Source organism: Sphaerodactylus townsendi, linkage group LG02 (genome assembly GCF_021028975.2).
Source record: "Sphaerodactylus townsendi isolate TG3544 linkage group LG02, MPM_Stown_v2.3, whole genome shotgun sequence".
Taxonomy (NCBI): Eukaryota; Metazoa; Chordata; class Lepidosauria; order Squamata; family Sphaerodactylidae; genus Sphaerodactylus; species Sphaerodactylus townsendi.
The window spans coordinates 48,516,057-48,538,452 of NC_059426.1; the positions used below are offsets into that span (position 1 = coordinate 48,516,057).

The window sequence follows — 22,396 nt, forward strand, 5'->3', positions numbered from 1 at the left end:
CACTGGCATACTTGCAGCCAGTGTACCCTCAGGGCAGTTTGCACGTTGTCCTACAAATAGCCCTGGTGCCCCAGCAGCCTGCGGGGCCACCTTCGCACAGGGACCGCCGCTTCCCCCCCCCTTACCTCCACTTGGCTGCCGTCATTCAGCAGAGGCCAGAGGACATGCTCTCGTGACCATGGTGACACCTCCAGGAATGGAGGCCAGGACACGTGTCCCCTGGCCTCTGTAGAGCGATGGCTGCCAAGATGAGGTAAGAGGCGGAAAAAAGCGGTGTGGGGAAAACGCCGCCTTCCACCCGGTACCATTTAGTTGGCACTGGGTGGAAGGCAGCATTTTCCAAAAAGCCAGTGTGGGGGGTATTCACTGCTGCTGTTCTGCTCCAGCAGCGGTGCAAACACCTCCCCCACACCGGCATTTTTACCACTGCTCTAAATGGCCCGTGCAGAATGGGCCATGTGTCTCAGGAAAGAAACACATACTCACACACCTGTGAGGATCTCTCTCTCTCTCTCTCTCTCTCTCTCTCTCTGTCTGTCTGTCTGTCTGTCTGTCTGTCTGTCTGTCTGCTGTTGCCTGTGTGAATGAGAGGGAAGACCAGAGCGATCAAATAGTCCTGATCCTCTAGAGATTTTAAGAGATGAGAATTATAGCAACGTGTGACAGCCTGACCTACTGCTAGCCTAGAATCTGAGACAAAGTGGTGTAGAGGATGGTAGGCATTCTATGTGAATGGAGAAGGGATGTCATGTAAGGGGACGGGATGATACATTTTAAGGGCATTCTTATACCTTCTGAGTTCACCCAAAGCAATCTCTTGTAGCTGAAACAATTGGCATGTGGGTATTGTTTTTCCTATCTTCTTGGTGAAGGTGCTGTTTAATTGTGACTAAATAAATTGGGAGTATTTTATTAATACAAGGTTGTCACTTTGGATCACCAGTATTGTATGAATAAATGATGTTTAATGTGTCTGCCTGTCTATCCAATTATATTGACTATTTCTTTGGGGTTTTATTAAAGATCAGTATTGATATATTAGAAGCAGCTATGTTAGAGAATTTACAAGTAGTTTTTCAGTGATAGGCCTTAAATATTTTGTACTGTTAAAGTTTAATATTATATTTTATATTCATTAAATTAGTGGCTAATTATATTTGACAGAGATATTGTGATTCTGGTTGCTTAAAAGACCAGTTCCAGTGCTCCAATGGTCAGTGCATATCAGCAAAGTGGAAATGTGACGGACATGATGACTGCATACTTGGAGAGGATGAGAAAAACTGTGAACCAGGTACTTCTTTACAAATGACACTCTGCAATAGTAGCAGTAAGAAAATGGCTCTACAACTACTAAAATGTTATTTTTGTAGCATGTTGTATATTGCAATATACTGCATTTATTTTTCCACTATGTACTCAGACCCAAAGCCCAGACAGTGTGTGACTCAAAAGGCTTGTAATCTCTTCTGTTGCATTCCACCTGTTGGACTGTTGTGAGGTATGGCACCTCACACTGTAAAATATTCATATTTGTGGTCCCAACAATTCTGGGAAATTAGTTTCATTAAGACATAATCTGAAAATCTACATGGCTACAACATTTTCAGAGCTGATTGCAACTGTAGTTAAATCTGTTCTTTGGTAGAATCTTTAACTACTGAATAGACAAAACATGATTTTAGAAAGGACTAGAAATCAAAAGAGTGTTTTCCCATAACCTGGAAATATATTTCAGTTTATAAAAGAAACCTTTCTGCAAGGCAGGGGACTCCACAGGGACAATATCTGGTGGCAGGGTGGTGATTTTTAGGGCGATTTCCCACTTTAAAAAAAATGCTGAGGCAAACCGGTCTCGTATGAATCACAGCTTTTGCGCGCGCAGCCGTTTTCCCTACTTCAGCTTGTACTGTAGGAAAGCTTCGCTGTCTGCTGCGGCTGCAGAGATCAGCACTCGCCACATCCACGCGTTCGCTGGTGATTGGCAGGGTGGGTCTTTGTTCTGATTGGCTGGAGCGCAGCTCTGGAGGCTGAACTTTCTGGGCTTCCCCATTGCCCCGCGAGTCATCCAAAAGGTGCTGTTCCGAACAGCGCCAGAAATGATGCACTGAGGGGGCGCGAGAGCAGCAGAGTCGCAGCCGCCCCTGTAGTGGGGAGGGCCGCTGGACCCCAGGTTACTTGGGGAAAGTAGCACGCAACAAACGGTGAGTGGGGAAACGGTCTTACTCTCCCTTCTGCAGCCACCCACATTACATTTTTTAAAATCCAAGCAGATTCTCCAAACCCCCAGCGTGACCTTTTTAGTTCTCAGTGACAACTGCTGAGAAAGGAGAAAGGCAAGAAAGATTCGCCTCTACCAGCTCTTTCCACAACTGTTTCCCAGGATATCAAATGCCTATCTGGTGCTGCTCAAAATTCTTTTTTAACCCTGTAGAAGAGGATGTAGATGACAGGGGAAAGCAATGGCAAAACATCCTATAAACAGTCTGCCTAATGAACACTGTGGTGTGACATCATCCATGGATCAGTAATGACCTGGTGCTTGCAAAGGGGACTATCTTCACTTTTACCTAGGAGAGGATACCTATGCGTTAGTATCTTTACCTGGAATTTGCTATCTTTACCTGGAATTTGTTTTGTGCCGAGTAAAGCTAATTAATAATTTCTTTTTAAAAATGAAAATATATATATAATGTACTTTATTGCAGTTTAGAAGAGTTTCATGAACTTTTTTGTTGACCTCCCCACTGCAGTCTTTTTTTAAAAAACAAAATCCAAAAGTTAAAATTTCCTATTTTGTTCCTTGCATTTGGACTTCCTCTGGAAAAACCATGTATAGTTCCACCTCCTGTTGCAGCCATTTTGTGGTTGCACTCACCCTGTCTCAGAATTCCAAAAGTGTCCACAGGTTCAAAAGATTGGGGCAGCAACCTATCTTGTCAAAACATGGGAAAGGTAATAAAGACAACAGAACAGAACCCAGAGGCCCAAATAGATCTTACTCAATGGATCTACATTTTAATTAAACGTCAACATCATGGGGTAGCTAATCTTAATGAGGAATCTTAATGATGATGATGCAGTTTTTCATTGTATTTGTCTAAATTTTGTTAAATGTATGTTTGAAATAGCATCACCAACCTGCTCTTCAAGTGAATATGTATGTTCTAATGGAGTATGCATCTCAGCATCTTTAAAGTGTAATGGAGAATATGATTGTACTGATGGTTCTGATGAGGTAAGCAACTTGTTGCTCTTGACTTAAACTATTATTTTTTAAAACTTTTTAATTCTGCCTTTCAACACAATTTAGGCCCCCAAGATCGCAAATAATTAAAAATACATTAGCATCAACTGTAAAATACGCACACATGCACACAAATGCACATACATACATATATACATCAATGAAGACAAATGGTAAGGAGGGTCAGTAAGAGAACACCAAATGAAACAAAAATGTTTTCTCCCTAGGAAGGGCACGTGGAGAAAAGGGGTGAAAAGACAACTTCTAACACTGCCATTTTCACTGCTGAAAAGCGAGCAACAGGGAAACCATATCAAGTGTATCATGTAGTCACGGGCCTTCAGTCACGATCAGATTTCTCCATTTGAATGAAAGAGCAGCTGCAACTTTCATTTATGTGAATAACAAAAGATGACTCCATTTGCGGATAGGGAACTCTGTGTGCTGATTAATGGGAAAATAGTAATAGAATGATTTGATCCTACAAGCTAAGGGTTAGCATTTCTTTCTTCTTTAACCTGCAAGAGCATTTGTAACTACTGAAAATCCTTGCTAATCGAGGGGGGGGGGGCGAGGAGTTATAAAAGCAAACAGTGTGAAACTATCCCACTGCCATCTTCTGGTAGCTGAGCTTCTATTGGCACTAGAGACTTTATTGGCCCAAATCAGCCTCCTCACTGCAGTTGTTGTGTTGCGGGGATCTCCAAAAGGAACAGCAGAGAAGATTTGTTTCCAATCCGTAGGATCAAATGCTATATTCTCTGTCTTAATAACAAATCATATTACTGTGTGTGATGTCAATTACTGGCATTCAGTAGTGTAATTTTACTGACAGTCAAAACAACAATTACCTTTCCCTTGTCTCCAAACAGGAAATGTTGAATGGAATGTAACAGTTATCTGTCTATAATTCTGTTGCCCAGTTGATAAATACTGCTGTATATAAATATGTTTAAACAGGTTGATTGCGTAACTGAATGTAAAGAATATGAATTCCGATGTAAAAATAAGGCACACTGCATCCCTATCAGATGGTTTTGTGATGGAATCCAAGATTGTGTTGACAATAGTGATGAACAAAATTGTGACAAAGGTGAGATCGGTTTTATTTTTACATAGTTTGCCATAAGCAGAGTGCTTCTGCTCCTAAAGGAATGTTTAACTTTTCCAAAGGACTCCTATTCTTTTCAGTATTCTATCTTCAGTTATGCCATGATACAATAGATGTGATGCTGGTGTTACCTCCTCTGTATCATTTTTCCCTGTTTTGGCTGTTATAACAATTTTTACTCACAGAGAACATGCAAATGTATAAAATGTCTATTTTTCTATTTCACTTTTCTTCTATCCTTTGCCCATATAGTATATGATGAAAAGAGGCAGTTCAGAGTTAAGAGAACATGCTCTAGCTGTGCTTTGTCATAATGAATGGGCATACTAATAATGTGTTTAGTTGAGACCACTCCATTGAGTTGATGGCTCTACAGTTTGAACTGGGCCATGCATTTCAAACTGAACTATTATCTGTGTTAGTTAAATCCTACATAGGTAAATTTTGTTTATATTTCTCACAGGACTTCAATTTACAGCAAGCTATGCATAGTAATATAGGCCACTGTCCTTAATAATTTATTAAAGTTATTTTGAGAAACGTTTTGTACAGTACAATCCTAATTATTGCCTGTGTAGAAAAGCCCAGTTGAATAATTCCATTATGCACTTTGCAGGAAAATGGGAGCCTTCTTGACTTTCTTGGACTGCCAGTCTCATAGGGTGGGAACCACAACAGAGAAACACATCTACAGGCAGTTGTTGATTTAACCCATTTGCAGGTTGGCACCCACAGAGGCCCCTACTGACATGAGCGAAGCAATTGTGGCAGAACATAGAGTGAGAGACAGTCCCATGGATGAAGCACTAAATCCATGAAAGGCTTTGCATTTAATAACCAATATCTTAAATTGAGCTGGTAACAAATGAGCCACCAAATGGAGTGTCTGCAGGATGTAGTTTTGCATGCTCTTTCTAGCTTCCAATAGTAGTTGAGCCATGGCATCCTGCACTAGTCAGAGTTTTCAAACTGATTTTGAGGGGCGACAGTCTACTACAGTGTATTGCAGTAGTCTATTCTCAATGTTATTATGGCATGTATCTAGGTGACCAGATCGGCCAGATCAAGAAGCCACCTTTTAAGTTAGGCTGAGTTGATAGAAAGCATTTTGTGCAGCTGCATTAACTTGCTTCTCCAGTAAAAATGCTAGATCCAATATGACCTCAAGCCTTTTAACTGAGTCAGCATGGGTCAGTTGAAACCCATCAGAGGTGGAGAGAACAATGTCTTTCAAGGCCTCAGCCTTTCCATCCAGAATTATTTCTGCCTTTTTCCATCTCATTCCAATTTGCTATATAAATATTAACAAGCTGTAGGTTTTGTAGACAAAAACTGTTCAGCAGAAATCTTTTTTCCTTGTTGCGGAGCACTAATACTTTGCACTTTTGTTACTATCATTATTTTGTTCCGAAAAGCCTTCCCTTTTAAGTAGAATTATGACTATCACAGTAATCCTTTAAAATAGAGAGCAATATTATCTCAGTGCTTTTGCATAATTCGAGCTCTCTCTAAATATAGTTTCATTTTAAGTCTGGCCAATAATAGGAATAATCCCTGATTTCATTTCTGAAGTATGTGCACCAGAAAGGCAGTATTTATAATTAAGCTATCAGCTAATTTTTGGATGTGTGCTGATATCAACTTTAATCGGTACTGAACCAGCTTATTTTTGGAAATCCATTATTATGAATAAGTACATTAATTTTTCTACCAAGCAAAAGCATGAGTTTGAACGGACATTCATTTTTATTAGGTGAACAAGAGAAATCAGTCTGAGCCCATCATGTAATAAATGACCATTCCAAGCAGATATCTAGATCCAACACTTCTGTTCAGTTGGTGAAAGAGACTTCCCCTGAGGCAAAAAGCATTCTGCTGGTATAAGGACCCATGTGTCAGTAAGACATATCCCTTCTGACAGTGGAACACCCCATCTTTTAGTGAAATGGAACCACAAGAGAATTCCTGAAGATGGAATATTTTATCCAGATAAGTCTGAGTCAAAACTTACTGCAGGCACTTGCAGTGCAAACCTATGTAGTCTGTGAATTTTAATGGGTCCTGACCTGAGTAACCCAAGATTGTTTGCCTGGTAAATATTTGGATGGTCATGTCATGGATACAGGCAACTTCAAACCACTTCTGAATGACTCCTGAGTGACTTGAAAACACCACCAGGGGTTATCATAACGACACAGCAACAACAACAACAAAGACTGAAGTAACTCTGATTAGGATTGCAATGTTAAAGTTAGATTATTTCACTTTTACTAAATTTGTGGAAGAATTATAGCTCTGAAAAAGATCCAAATCAACAGTAGTCTTATAATAGACTTCTAAACAGAGTTGTACTCTTTTAAACCCAGTGGACCTAGAAAGGTACAACAACATTCAGAATTGCCCTGAATAAGGTGAGCTGCTACTATTTATTTTTTTTCCTAATTGGCTGGCAAAACTACCTATATTTGCTGTTTGTTCTGGAGAATATTGACTCAAGTACAGCAGACCATACTGCCACTATTCTCTCAACTTGCCATACAGAGTGGATAGATATTTTATGGCTAAATGACAGTGGATTATTATAAGACATTTAATTCCTGTCCAGTACAAATGAACATCTGTGTCATGTTTTATAGAGCTCTGATGCAATGCAAATTAATTAACAGCAATCAATAGTTGGATTTTATGAAGTTATTGATTTTCATTATTACATCTACAATTATTTAAACATAAAGCATTGGACTAAAATACAAATTAGAATACACAGAATACACATGTTTTTAGATGTTTTTTAAGTAATTTATTGGTTTTTATTATATTGTGAACCGCCTAGAGCCCTTTGGGGATGAGGCGGTCTACGAAATCTAATTAACAACAACAACAACAATAATAAAAGTGTAAAATACAAAATGGAAAAATAACTGCTGAAAAAATTATTTGAAGCATATCAAGATGTAGGAGTTGCAGTATTTATATAACTGATTAAAACTACTTTCACAAGGTTTTGTATTTTGAGACCATGGGTAGCTATTTTACAAGGTTTCGTATTTTGAGACCATTTGAAACCTTTCTAACACTTGGAATATCAATAAAAGAGAATGACTATTCCATTCCATTACCTTACCCCAAGATCGTTCTAAACCAAATGTGAAAACTATCTTTAGTGGGAGCAAAGCATGCCTTATTAGGAGAGAATTAAATAATGTTGACCTGACTGAGAAGTTTTTACCTGAGCTTTCGCAGATGCAACTTCTGCAAATAAGGAACATTGGTCAGAGCAGCAAAGGAGATATATGAGTAACTGGAAAGGATTCCTTCCCATACGTAAGCCCAAGACCATTTTGGGCTATCTAAGTAGTATACATTGCCTTACATTGCACTGTAGTAATTCAGCCACTGTAGTAATTCAGCTTAGGTGGTACTATATTCTTAACTTGTGTTATTTAAAATGCAGCCTACTTGTTTCTGCATTAGTTAAAGTTTCCAAGGGTGCTGACACAACCAGACAGAATAGGGATAGAAATGATTTTCTGTACACATTTGGATCTGAGTGCAGGCCTGCCAAAAAGGAAATAGCAGCAATCTCCCAGATCTCTCCTTGCACAGAGAGGAGCATTATGAGTTTCCAATTTTTGATGTTAAATACTGCACAAAAGAAACTTCATAAAGACAAATATCATTTTTAAAGAAATATGTGCCAAATTTTACTGTACATCCATGTAATCTGCTGACTCCTATATTATATGATTCCTCAGTCTGGACTTTCTGTTACTACATCTACTTACCAGCAAGGGAGAAAATCTTTGCATTTAGGGAAATTACTTCTAATGTAAGTTTTTGGATAAGAATTGCATTTTGTTTTGTTTTGTTTTTTTAATTTTCAAATGTCAAATCATACATAGTAGCAACCTCAAATTAAAGCTTCTTCTTCTGAGTGGTAAGGCATGGTGATAGAGGTCAGTTATGCATGGAATACAGCGCTCTTCACTGCACAGTGGGCTTGTAGCGGAGTCTCCTCACATTTCTCTGTTTACACATGAGGAGGTATCCATCCCTTGCCATGCAGGTTGTTTGCTGAACTCTGCCAGAGCTCTGCTTCTCCTGGTTCTCTTTGCCCATCAACTCAGCCTTAAAGGGACAGATCTCATCACACCCAGTAGTCCCAACACTTTGTAAAAGCTTTTTAATTACTGTCATGTCGATATTTATGTTATTGCAATTATATTGATATTGTAGTCCTCCCCCAAAATAAACTCCCCCCCATGAAAGAGGTAAAGCAGTTCCCTGGACCGCATGCTGCTGAATAAGGGGACCGTGTACTAGAGTTGATATTCCCTCCAGTGGCGAAGCGCCAATGGGGACATCCGGGGCGGCTTGTCCCGGGCGCGCCTCTGCCAGGTCACGTGGGGGACGCAAAACTGCAGCAACACCCCCTCCCTCTCTCACCGGCAGCTCGGCCCACGCGGCCTCAGCATACCCGCAGACTTGTAGCAGCCAGCAGGATCGACTGTGAACGTCCTAAACAAAAGGAGGGGGGCTAAGGAGGCGCTCTCTGCCCCCTCCCTTCACAGAGAGACTCTGGAGCCAGCCAGCGAGGCGAGTCGTGTGCAAATGACCCTGGCAACTGTGTCTGGGGTCGGGGTCAGGAGCCTGGAGGGCACTCAATCAGATGCAGCAGGGCCAGGCAGAGGGGGCGAGGTAACAAAGGGCAGGAAGTTGATAGAGGGAAAGCAGAGCTAGAGAGGAAGTCATGTGTATTGTAAATAAGGAAGAGAACAAACGCAGCAGAGGAGAGACTCTGGAGAGAAGTGATTAAGGAAAGAAGACAGGGTAAGTGCGGGGGGGAGAGCAGCGTAGGACAGAGGCACCCAAACACCCTACCAGGACCCCCCAGTCCTGCCACAGCCGCTGCTGCCATGTGCTCTGCAGACTGAAACCTGGGAATGGATCGCCCCTTTACTCAGGATGCTGCTGCATTCCGAGGAAGAAAGAAGAGGGTCTCCCCACCCCTTTCTCTGGCAGCATCTCTAGGATTTCAAGCTTGCTAGCTTCAAGCCTTCAGTTTCAGTGGGTCAGAGGCAGCCAGGGACCCTGCGTCCATTGAAGTTTGCACCCCTCCCTCTGGGATGCAAAGCAAATCCCCCCTTTCTCTTTCCCTCCCTTCTGTCTGTAAAACAGACTTTGGTTGTAGTGAGGGAGGGCACCTGCCGGGGGGGGGGGGGAGCAAAACTCAGATTTAGCACCGGCCTCCATTTTCCCTAGCTACGCCTCTGAAGGTAACCCAGCAGGGTTCTATCACAGAGCAAGGATTTGAGCCTAAGTCTCTCTGATCCTGGTCTGACACTCTAACCACTACATCATGCTGGCAGGAAGTCCACAGAATGTCCTTTTCTCTCTGTTGGTCCTTTCTGAGGTTAAACATGAGTAGCAGTGCCATTTGGGGGACAGAGACTATGGGGGTTCCGTATCCCTTCTGGCAGAGACACAGCCTGGATATATCTATTTATTTTTATTTATTTATTTATTCAATTTGATAAACCGTCCTACCCCCGAAGGGCTCAGGGCGGTGTACAACAAAACAAGAACAACCATAATGAAACAAATCGAATAACCCCAGTTAAAATATAAATCTTAAAACTATAGCAGCAGCATTCCACAATAAATAGTTAATAATTAATAATAAGGGGCGTCTGACATCACACCCCAGCGATCAAAACCTGGGAGTGGACAAATTCTGGGAGGGGGCTGGCAGATGGTCAGGTGCACAGCCAGTAAACAGGGCAATAAGAGGGGCGGAATCAGCAGCCGGGCCCCCCAAAAGCCCGGTGGAACAGGTCAGTTTTACAGGCCCTGCGGAACTCCCCAAGGTCCCGCAGGGCCCTAACTACTGGTGACAAACATGTTGGACTAGGACTGGACTAAGACTGGAGTAATCCATTTGATTCATCACTTGGCCACAAAACTCACCTCCGGCCAGTTGTTCAGTGAGAGAGCACCTGCCTGGCATTTAGGGCCACCAATCTCAAAGCGGGGCCTGGTCTTCAGACTGCAGAGATCAGTTCCCTGGCAGAAATGGTAGACTCTATGATATACCATAGAGTGTAGGATAAACAAAAATCCTACAGTGACATATTGGCACTGAGCTTCTTCCCCTCCCCAAATTCTCCCAAGGCTCCCCCACCAAATCTCCAGGAATTTTGTAAGCCAGAGATGGCAACCCTGTTTGCCTGAATAAGAATGCAGGCTCAGTTCCTGGCACCTCCAATGAAAGAATCTCAGTTAGTAGGCATTGAGACAAGTTCTTTCTTTGCCTGAGACCCTGGAAAGATAGTACTGAGCTAGGTGGACCAATGAGTGAAGTAAAATGTAATAGTGAATAGTTCACAGCACAGTCCTGTACAGAGTTACTTCAGTCTCAGCCCATTGATTTCATTCAGCTTCCGCTAAGGTAACTCTGCATAGGATTGCAGTTTATGTCCACTCTCATTATTTATTCATTCATTTAGTGCATGTTTAGCCTGACATTCTTGGTTATATTGCAAAAAAAGCAGAATGATTTGCAAGCATCTGGGGACACTGACTCAAAAAAGAAGTATATATCAGGCAGAGAAAGTTTGTTTTACAAGACAGTCAGTTCTGACTGAGGTTGCATAAGATGCTAAAATGCTTGGAGTACTAGTGGGTGTGGCCTCAAGGAGGAGATCTGGGTTCAAATCCCTTCTGCTTGGCCCCAATGTTCAGAGTGTGACTTTGGGCTAGCCATGGATGTCTCTGCCTCACCTTCTCTCTAGTTTAAACAACATTAAAAGTGATGCTGTTTCAGGGTGGATTCCCCCCTTCAAAAAATAGCATCACTTTCAATGTCAAATAGCATCACTTTCAATCACTTTAAACTAGGCAGCCCTGGGTGTGTTCAGATTTGTGTGTTGGGGCATGTTCTATAATGTGATGGTGACTTTGAGATGACTTGGTCCAAAAAATGTTGTTTGGTTGTGGGGGGGAGGGGGCGCAAAACTCAGATTTCGCCCCGGGCTCCATTCTCCCTAGCTACACCTCTGATTCCCTCCCCTCCCCTCCCTTCCCCTCCCCGCCTCTCTCTTCCTACTACTGCTGCTACCCCAAGAGAAGAAGAGAATGGAAAGTGAAAGCAGGGCTTAAGGAAAAGTCCATACAAGAAATCTTGCTATAATGGACATTTGGTTCCATCGCGCAGCAGACAATTTGTGCATAATTGGCCATAGTGTACAAAAAAGATTATTTTTTGATTTGGGTATTTTAATTTTTAGGTGGGAATATATGTAGAGCAGATGAGTTCCTTTGCAACAATTCACTCTGTAAACTTCATTTCTGGGTTTGTGATGGAGAAGATGACTGTGGAGACAACTCTGATGAACTACCTGAAATGTGCGGTAAGTTTTTCTATCATTTCAACATGTTGCTGTTGTTGACATAGGTTAGGCTTCTCATGTTCCCAATTTGAACCTTAATTTTGGGGTAGATCTGTTATTCAACACTGTTTCAAATAGTAAACTGGTCAGACAACATATGTAAGGATCTGCACATAATTAGGGAACTGTGGAATACAGAAAATATAACTTTGTAATTTAACCAAAAGAAAAATACTTTGAAATCCTCTCAAAAACTGATTTAGTGAAGTTTAACTGCTCAACAAGGAACATATTTGGATAATCTGTATTTGGATTGTCTAAGTATGTTGAAGGGAAAGTTGGGGAAGGGCCTGCAGAGAGAAAAAAAGCCTGCAGAGTTTGTGAGAAAATACTGGGAGAGAGATTTTAAGAACGTGGTAAGAATTCACTCTCATGATTCCTTATAGGATTCTGTCTTGTTTTATAGTTGATGACATGCACATCTGAAAGAAGAAAATGATAACACAAAGCTTACATGTGGAATCTCCTTTTGTTCTAGAAAGGTTTTCTAGAATATCTAATTTGGCACTTAAGATGGTACCTTTCTCATTAACATTTTTTCCTTCCAAATCTAATCACATAACATTACTTTATAAATCAAAGTACAGTGTACATACTTGTAAAATTCTGTTTAACTATAAGGTTGTGTCAGTCCTTTTGTTTGTTTAATGGAAACAGAGTAGTAAACCTAAAATACATGTTGACATATAAAATATATTTTTAATTTATGGCATAGATTTTTTTCCCTATTCACAGTCAAATTTCCATGTCCCCCAACAAGACCATATCGGTGCAGAAACAACAGAGTCTGTCTGCGAAATGAACAGATCTGTAATGGGATTGATGACTGTGGTGATGACTCAGATGAAGATCGTTGTGGCAAGTGATTTTATTTTGGATTGCCCTAGCATCAAAGAAAATATGTTCATTTTATTTATGAAAATGTGTGAATTTTACCTTTTGATCTAACACTGCAGGCAGAATTCAAGTACTGTTCTAGCTACTGGTTAGAGGGTGAAGAATAGATAGGTCCTTGAGAAATGGAACATGTTGTGGGGCCAGAATCTATATTTAGCCCCGCTCAGTTACATTTTGAAAAGCTGATGAAGTGAAAATACCAAAGACTCAGGCTTTAAGAAAGAAAAATTAATTTTTGCTGTGTTATTCACAGGGTGGTCTCTAAGAGAGTCACACCCAGCCATACAAAGACCTTCATCTTTTATAGATACAAAGAATACACATGTCACAATTCAAATCCAAATACATATATGTATATATATACCAATATTATCATATTCTCCCAGATCCAGCCCTCACGAGGTAAACTAAAATCAAAATGACTCTTCTGCCGTCCTTGAACAAAGACAGCATGGTGCCCCTCTCTTTGGAGTAAGCTTTTCTCAAGACAGACACCTGAATTCTGGAGGGATTAGTATACCAGGAAGGGAGACTTCTCCAGTGTAAAAAGATTTAACAAACATATTGGTTATTCATTTAAAAGGTTAAAAAATGATTATAACAATATCTATATGTGATCCTACTAGACTACATCTATGCACACTTTTCATATATCTCACTATCATTTCAGTGTTCATTAAAATATAGAAAAATACAATTTCACTGTTCCTACAAGTTTTATGTCTCCTTTGACTTCTGACCTCTGTACCATTTGCCATGCTGTACCACACATTCTTTAGTGATGAGCTTTCACCAGCATCTAACTCAGTGATGGCGAACCTTTTCGAGACCGAGAGCCCAAATTGCAACTCAAAACCCACTTATTTATCGCAAAGTGCCAACACGGCAATTTAACCTGAATACTGAGGTTTTAGTTTAGAAAAAACGGTTGGCTCCGAGGCATTCATTTCTCAGGAGTAAGCTTCGTGGTAGTCGGTGGCTTTGCTTTGAAACAACTATGCAACTCTTCTAACGGGTAAATCACGACCCTAGGAGGGTTTACTCAGAAGCAAGCCCAATTGCCAGCAACTGAGCTTACTCCCAGGTAAAGGATTGCACTGTAGTTCTTCGCATGAAAATCAGTGGGGCTTAACAGCGCTTAACAGGGTTACCTACACTGTTTCCCCAAAACTAGGTCTTAGGTTTAATGCTAATATTCGAGCCCAGCAACACAGGCCAGCCTAGATGTGGGGGGGGGGACTCTATTTGCACGTGCCCACAGAAAGGGCTCTGAGTGCCACCTCAGGCACCCGTGCCATAGGTTAGCCACCACTGATCTAACTGCTAAGCACTTGGCCTAGAGAGAAAACCATCTTGAATCTTTGATCACATTGATTATATAGATCCATTATATATATTTACTATCAAATACAATTTTTAGGCCTAATTTCCTGGACCACCATGTCATAAGAGAACAACAACCATTAGTTAGATAATTAGATTGCAGACCTGGTGCCAGGAGAGAGGATCTGGATTGCAGGTGTGTAGACAGAGACAAGATTGACAACTTGCTGGAGCAAGCAATCCAAGCCAAACTAAACTGTTATATTCTGATGCTGTTTCTAATCTCATCCATATTCCCTAGATGAAGAACACCTTCTTTAGAGGACTTGTACATATACTTGTGCAACGGTGTTGATAAAGTACTGGCAGGAGTCAGGACCATACAGACCATATAGTTTGTGGGCCTCTCATATAAATCAGTACCAATTGAGTACCATTCTCTGATCCAAGTACCCATCTAGCTTGCTGGATATCTGCCTTCCTAGCTCTCTACCTCTTGAAAGAAATAACAACTAAGACACCATAGTGCTCATGGAGTTTCTTCCTCTGTCCCTCTGGTGAGCATGTCTTGGTCCTTGCATATTGCATGACTCAATAGGAGAAGTAAGGAACCCTTGGTGACCTTCTGAACGCAGAACGCGGGACTATATCTTCAACATCTCACTATAATTTCTTGTTCCATTCATTAAAAGTGTTCAGAGATATTTTGGGATGATTCATTGTTTATAACTTTTGCAGACAAGACAACCTATAAGACAAGACCTTGTAAGAAGAATGAGTTTGCTTGTAGCAATAAGAAATGTGTAGCTGTGGAACTAGAGTGTGATCAGTTTGATGACTGTGGAGATGGTTCGGATGAGCAAGGCTGCAAAACAAGTATGTTTGATTAAGATGCTGCCAGTTTTTTATTCCCATGAAAGAAAGAAAAAATATAACATGTCTTCCTTTTTCCACCCATAATGTGTGTTTCTCTAGCTTTTAAATTAACACAGACTTGGAAAAGCATATTTGAAACTCGTGTAGTGTAGTTCATAAATCTGTAGTGATTTGGACGAATGCCATCGACCAATGGAACATGCATTTCTGAGGCTGAACCATTTATGCAGCCAGAGGTTTCCTTTCCTTTCCTTTTTGATGCTGCCACTGCAGCAAGTACATTGTCATTGCCAAGGAGAGGTGCCATTATCAGACACCTCTGGAATTCAGGCCCATCCTGAAATTTATCAGCTTTAAACACCACCACCCCGCCCTTCTTAAAAATCCCCGGCCATTGCCATTCCTTTTACAGTTTAATAACATATGGAGGAAAAAGATCGAAGATATAACTTCTAGAGTCTACCATGCTAGGATCCTAGATCGTAGATGCCATGTTCAGCAACATGCTCCAGGAATGGTAGACAACATGCTTCAGGAATGCTCCAGGAATGCTAGAATGAAAGACCACCCCAGTTGAAGTTCCTTCTTTGAAGAAGTAATTATTTCAAATTTCAAGAAGGTTTCTGGTACATTTTGTCTTTTTCTTAATCTTCAGAATGATATTTGGGCTTAGAAACCTTGACAAATTGAATGGATTCAACTGAAAAATGAATTCCTACTGGACGTTCTGTGGATTCATCCAAACCAAATCAATCCATTCAAAATTTGAAAAACTTGCAGTAGAGGCAAGTTTTTGTGCTTGTTCCACCATTTTGCTATTGCTGACACATTTTATAGGGTTACAGGACCATGAGGACTGACCCGCTGCCTATGCAGTAGCTTCCATTGGTGGACTCTTTTCAAAAATTTCTGTCTCTTTAAAGTTCTGTTAACTGCTTCAGGTAAAGCAGTAATTATGTTTCAGCTGGTGTATTGGAGTTAGGTTTGCAGTAGGAGGTAGGCATAATAGCCGCAACAGAAGTGTTTTGATTTCTGAGATTCAGTACACATACTGTACAATATATATAGTACAATTACCTTTGCTTCTCAGTGCTTCCTTCTCATCAGTTGTACCCAATTTCCAAGCTTTCAACACTGCCCAGCTTTTAAAGCTATGGGATTTGGAAAGAGAGTGGTTACATTTATGCTGTTTTTTCTGCATTTAACTGTGAACAAGTCTTATTTTAACCCCCTCATTTAAAAAAATGGCTGAGTTAAAGAGTAAATTGGAAGGACTTGTGTGCTGCTGGTATGAAAAACTCAGAGAGAGAAATTCATGTGTCTGTGAAGAAGGTTCACAACATTACCGTTGTGTACACATTTATAGGCTTCTTTGAAAGACATAACGAGCAGAGCTAAATAATTTAAAAACAAACATTGAAGCTAAATCCTTTTACTAAGAGAAGGGAAGAATCAGTGTGGTGTGCAGGTTAAGAACCTAGTTTGATTCCCCACTTCTCCACATGAGAACCAGGATTAATTCTCCATTCTTCTACATGAGAACCAGGTTCAATTCTCCACTCCTCCACATGAAGCCTGCTGGGTGAACTTGGGTTAGTCACAGTTTTCTCAGAACCCAGCTTATGCAGAGGCAGGCAATGGCAAACAACCTCCAAACAACTCTTGCCTTGGAAACCCTGTAGGTCACCATTATATATTTTAAAAGGAACTCGTATTATTCAATTTGATGTATCTGTTCATTTCCTTTCAGGCCTTACTGAATATAGCTGTGAAAATAATGTGAATCCTTGTGGAGATGACGCATATTGCAACAAAACCCAAACATCTTTATTTTGTCAGTGTAAGCCTGGTTTTCAAAGGAACAGGAGAAACTGGCAATGTGAAGGTATTTTATTTGCAACAGCACTGAAATCTTTGTATCTAAAATGGTCCATAAAATGATTAAGAAACAATCATAAACTGGTCCACAGATTTCTACTGAGGTCTATTCTGTCGGGTTTACTCACAGGACAGTGTTCTTAGGTTTGTAATGTAAAAACTTTACTAACAACTAAGTGGTTATGGGACATCACTTTGCTTTGGGAGAAGTGAGATGAACTAAAAACTTATTTGTACTAGTAAGGTAGCCATCCAATTTTACAAGGAAGAGCTGCAAATCCTTAGGAACATGATTATGTTGTTATGGAACATGATTAGCTGCGTTATGTCCTGTTTTACCTATGCATATTTTTAAAAATCAATACCATAGAGCATGAACATAATATTTTACTGCAATTTGACATAGGTTTAGCAGCTTTTAATAAAGTAAAACCTTTTTGTTTGTTTATAGCAGGGGTCCCCAATGTTGTGCATTGGGGTTCATGATGCCCAACAACTGCTTTCCTGGTGCCCATCCACTGTTTTTAGAAAATGGGCAAAACCAGGTGGAGCTTGTGCCCAGCAGGGCTGCTGATTGGCTGTGTTGATTAAAAGCATTTGTTAAACATAGCTTGTACCTTAAATGTTGAAGATGTACTTTGAGAGTTATGTATAAACTCGTTACCTGACATATGGTTGTCTCTACTTCCTGTGGAGTCATTTTGTTGTTGAACCCATGTGTCAGTATTTGAAAAGTGTCTGCAGGTTCAGAAGTGTTGGGGAATGTGGGTTTATAGAGACTGTTTTATATTGGACTGCAACACATTTCTTTCATTGTCACAGTGATTTTAAGTTATAGGCTCAGTTTGTAAATCATAGAGTTCCATGACTATATTGCCTACATTAAGAGTGCACACTGAATCTTCACATGTGTCCCTTGCATCTGTTGGTCTTGTGTTCCTTACATAACAATTCAGTTGGGAGGGGAGAGCACCGTGGTGGTTGGAGGAGACCCCACACCACCTCCAAAGGGGCTTCAAGAAGGGCAGAAGAAAGGGAAACTCAAAATTCCTCCCCCGACTGAATCGCCCCATTGCCAATAATAGCTTACACTGCACTATTGTGCGGTAAAAGTGGCGGCCAGTGTTCCCAGGCTGGAATGCCAGTGGAAGCCAACTAATCCAGGGATTTCAAGGCAAACTCTTCTCACAGCCCCACCCCCTGGTCTGCATGGAGATCAGGGATGTGACCCCGCCCCCTTTCTTTTAGCAGGCCCAGTCCTGCTTTGGACTATCTTTTCAAGTTATGGTGAGCATTTCAACAACTTACCCATGAGGCTTTACTAGATATGCAAAATATGCAAATATGCAGATATTGTGCTCCCCAAGTGACCAGATGGTGTGTGCTCGGAGACATAGGTTAACCCATGTCCCTGGGCAGATACTCTACTGCCCGAGGCAGCCATGGATGCTGCTGCTGCTGCCACATCACGTCCAGAGGGCTTCCAGGCAGCACAGAGAGGCAGCTAAAAGAAAAAAAAACCAGCCTTCATAGCCCTTTTGGGTAGCATAAATCTGAAACCCTGGCCACAGAGTTTTCAGCTCTAAAGCCCAGTACGAAGCTAACTGAAGTTGGCTCCTCTGTCGGGAATGCTCCAGTTCACTTCCTTTCCTGGGCCATTGTCCAGTCAGACATCAGCATTGCTCCATGGCAGCACCCACTTCTGGTTTTCACCATTGTGAAGCTAAGGAGTACCGGACTGCCAGCACTTTCATCCGCTCCATCAGGGGGAGGGGCTTTTTGCCAGCAAAGGGGGCAAACGTGTTGGCGCAACCCAGTTCCAATCCCACAGCCCATCCCACCACCATCTGGAATGGGCTGGAAGTAGGTTTTATTACTTTACACATTGCCACTACTTGATGAACCTTGTTAGCCTCGCTGTTGGAACTGGCTACAGCTTAATAGGGCTGAAGGTACGAGGGATGCAGTAGCAGACAGAAGCAAATATTCCAGGGTGAAAGGACAGAAATCTGGATGTGACAGCTGATAGTTTTACTGCAGATGGTTCAAATCCAACTTTTTCAAGGATGCCAGCACCAGCACAGCCCTCCTCAAAACAGAACAATTTTGGGAGAATCTCATGCTACCTGAAAATTAAAGCTAACTGTAATGATGCTAAGATTTCCAGCTTCAGTAAGATCTATTGTTGTTGCATTTCTATTGCTGGAGAACATTTGCTAGATCTGTCTTAACTGTGAGCCTTCTTATATCATATAGATAATGGCTGAAGTTCTTTGGTGTCTATAGTTATGTTTAACATTTTAAAGCAACCTATCTTTGGATTTAAGTATGTTGTATTATAAATGGCTCATCTCATATAAAAATTATGGATTCAGCTGTTTTATAAAATATTTAAAGTAGATGAAGGGAAAGTGGAAAGTGGGTGGAGTGAGAAATAACTAGACAGAAGATCATGCATTCCCTACATTAAATTCACTCAATTTCGGCGTGAGTAATTTTAGGAACTTTTGAGGGTGGATTATTTATAACCATTTCCCCCTTTTTGTCAAACCTTGTCCATGTTTATATGAAGAATTTCCATGGTGTCGTGAATGAAATATTTGCAGACTGGATCTCAGCTATCTTGGCTGGTGAAAGCCTTTGTAGGGGCTAGGAGGGGTTTTTTTTTTAAAAAAAAGTGCTTTCCCTTAATTAGTAAATTAGCTTCGCAGAGAAATATGTTAAAGCCCCACCTGAGCATTTTTGAAATTATAAAATTTGGGTTGGGTTTCCATGAGTGATATCTGTGGGCTGCAGTTAGAGGGGGAGGTGGGAAAGTTAGGCTCCAAGGACAGGAATCCCTTCTGTCTACAAAGATTTCTGCTGAATGCTTTCTAGTTCAGGCTGGCTTAGAGGATGCAAGAATGAAGATGTCCAATAGCTGAGATGTTTTAAATAGTTAAGTGAATTGAGCTGTTTTATTTTGTTTTCTAGATATCAATGAATGTGTGATATTTGGTATCTGCTCCCAACTCTGTACCAATATAAAAGGATCATACAAATGTACATGTGAAAAAAACTATAAAGAAAGGAATAATAGCTGCATTGCAAAAGGTAAGCCCAGAAAAATAATTACTGCTATCATTGGACATACTGGGCCTGATCCCACCCCACATGAAAGCATAATGTTCATGCACAGCAAAATTCACTGGATATTCAGTTCAGATCCTTTTATGTGTTCTCTGTACTCCAATACACAGCACATTAAAGCCAGGAATGCTTGAATATGCCCCCTATTTTCTTTGTATGTTTCTACTGAGCTTTTTCTGTTTTTATTGCTCCTTGGCTTTAAAACCCTATGGGGTTGCCATATGTCATCTGTGACTTAATGGTGCTTTACATACACATTTTTATTGCTGGTGTTCTCCCTTTGTTCCTTGTACATCATTTAATGCAACTTTATACCATGTATGCTATTTATCTTCAATAAAAGGAAAAACATACTAAAATGTGCATAAATATGTGGAAATTCAGCCCAAAGTAACAAAAATGGAATAAATGTAAAAGAAGGTCGGTTTAAAGTAGCATCATTAAGAGAAATTATCTAAATTACTCTTTACTCAGTTTCTCCCTAAAATGGAATCCATTTCATTTCTTCTTTTAAAGATTTTGGAATCTGTTTTAAATTAATTCTGTTCCAATCAAACAGACATTCAAACAGAGGAGGGGCAAAAAGGGTTGTTTTGCAAAATTTCACAATTTTATTCTGCAGATGCACCTAATCAGGCCGTGTCTTCCCGAAACTTCCTAGCTTCTTGCATGTGTACCACCCTGTTGTGTGTAGGATCAAAAAAATAACTCTGGAACACCTGAATTTACAAAGGGTGCATAAAGCAGCACCATGTGCTATATCAGAAAAATATAGAGAGAAATGAAAGAGTTCCTCTTCTTAAAGTGAATGAGGAATCAATGGCCATAACTAGAACAGAGAATTTCAGAAAAAGGAATTTTACTCCTTGTAAAAACTCTATTTGAAACAGTGGGGGTTAAAAATTTGGTGACACCTCTCCTAGAAGTAGTGTACCAGGGAATTCCAGAGAATGGAAGATCTAGGAGCAGCAGTGGTGTAGGAGGTTAAGAGCTCGTGTATCTAATCTGGAGGAACCGGGTTTGATTCCCAGCTCTGCCACCTGAACTGTGGAGGCTTATCTGGGGAATTCAGATTAGCCTGTACACTCCCACACACGCCAGCTGGGTGACCTTGGGCTAGTCACAGCTTCTTGGAGCTCTCTCAGCCCCATCTACCTCACAGGGTGTTTGTTGTGAGGATGGAAGGGCAAGGAGACTGTAAGCCCCTTTGGGTCTCCTACAGGAGAGAAAGGGGGATATAAATCCAAACTCCTCCTCCTCCTCCTCCTCCTCCTCCTCCTCCTCCTCCTTCTTCTTCTTCTATGTATACATTCCATATCTCCATCTGATCCGCTTCCTTTGTACCTGAGGAAGATTTTGTAGTCTGGTCCCTAAGCAACTTACTCAGATTTTCACTTTTCTTTATGTTACCATCTAGTGAGAATTTAAGAATATGGTATCTTAATAAAGCTCTTTCCTAGAAACAGTTTAGATGTTTCATCTGAAAAGGAACTCTAATTTAATTTTGGTGGCTGTCCTCCTAATTTCTGCTCAAGGAACTAGTAAATTAAGATAACAGAAACTATGTAAAATACTGTGAATTATAAATAAGTCCTGGTTTACAATTTACATTTCTTATTTGTCCATTTGATATGTTTTTCAAAAAATCTAGAATAGGTCTGTGGGGTCCAAAGTTACACTTGCAAGACTGTTTTACATCTTCCCCAAAGTTACACAAGGGAAGACTGTTTTGTATCTCATACTACAACACTGTATGAAAAAAAAATGAAGCTGAATCAAGATGTTCTTTTGCTTGCACAAGATGTTGTGCAACCTCTTGAGAAAATGGAAACATAATTACTGTTACTGAACATACATATTACAGTATTTCTTGATCTCTAGCACAAGCATTTCCAGAAAAGCATTAACTGCTCTATTCCTTCCTTCATGGTTCTTTGACTGTATCTAATCCACACAATTAAAGATAAATTATTATATTGCTGAGAATTAGTATACGTTACTGAAATGTCAATGCAACTGTCATAGATCACGAGCTAATGTTCAAAATCCCTTGCTAAAACCTGATAGAATTTTTATAATGTCTAGTGAGATCAAGACGACACTGCTTTTGTAGTAAATTGTGGATGTTATACATTAACTAAATGTTATATTCATACCTAATTCTGATAAATTGGTAATGCTGCAAAGAATGGGCATTTTTAAAAGAAAAGATACATTAAAACTTTATTATTGCATTGACAGACTTGCAAGTGATGAGATTTCATAACGTGGGTAGTCAAAATGTAACATATTCCTTATTCATTGACACACTGGACACTTGTGTGTTAGACCACATTAGTACTAAATTGAAATTTACTTAGAGACAGACTATTAATTTACAGAATTTTTTTTTCATATTATACTCAACTCTGGTATTTTCTTGAGACAGTCGCACAACATTAATTTGTGTGGAGGTGGGTAAGGCAAGTGTGACATCAATTTATAAAA

General features: G+C 40.4%; 1 protein-coding gene across 1 annotated transcript in view; it reads left to right on the top strand.

Moving 5' to 3' along the window:
- LRP1B (LDL receptor related protein 1B) overlaps positions 1–22,396 on the top strand; it is a 353,740-nt gene that overhangs the window by 270,812 nt on the left and 60,532 nt on the right. The window contains exons 63-70 of the mRNA XM_048484494.1: positions 1,165–1,294; positions 3,132–3,238; positions 4,208–4,340; positions 11,645–11,767; positions 12,542–12,664; positions 14,765–14,902; positions 16,653–16,787; positions 19,754–19,873. Of these exons, the coding sequence (XP_048340451.1) occupies positions 1,165–1,294; positions 3,132–3,238; positions 4,208–4,340; positions 11,645–11,767; positions 12,542–12,664; positions 14,765–14,902; positions 16,653–16,787; positions 19,754–19,873 (1,009 nt within the window). The remainder of the gene's footprint in view (positions 1–1,164; positions 1,295–3,131; positions 3,239–4,207; positions 4,341–11,644; positions 11,768–12,541; positions 12,665–14,764; positions 14,903–16,652; positions 16,788–19,753; positions 19,874–22,396) is intronic.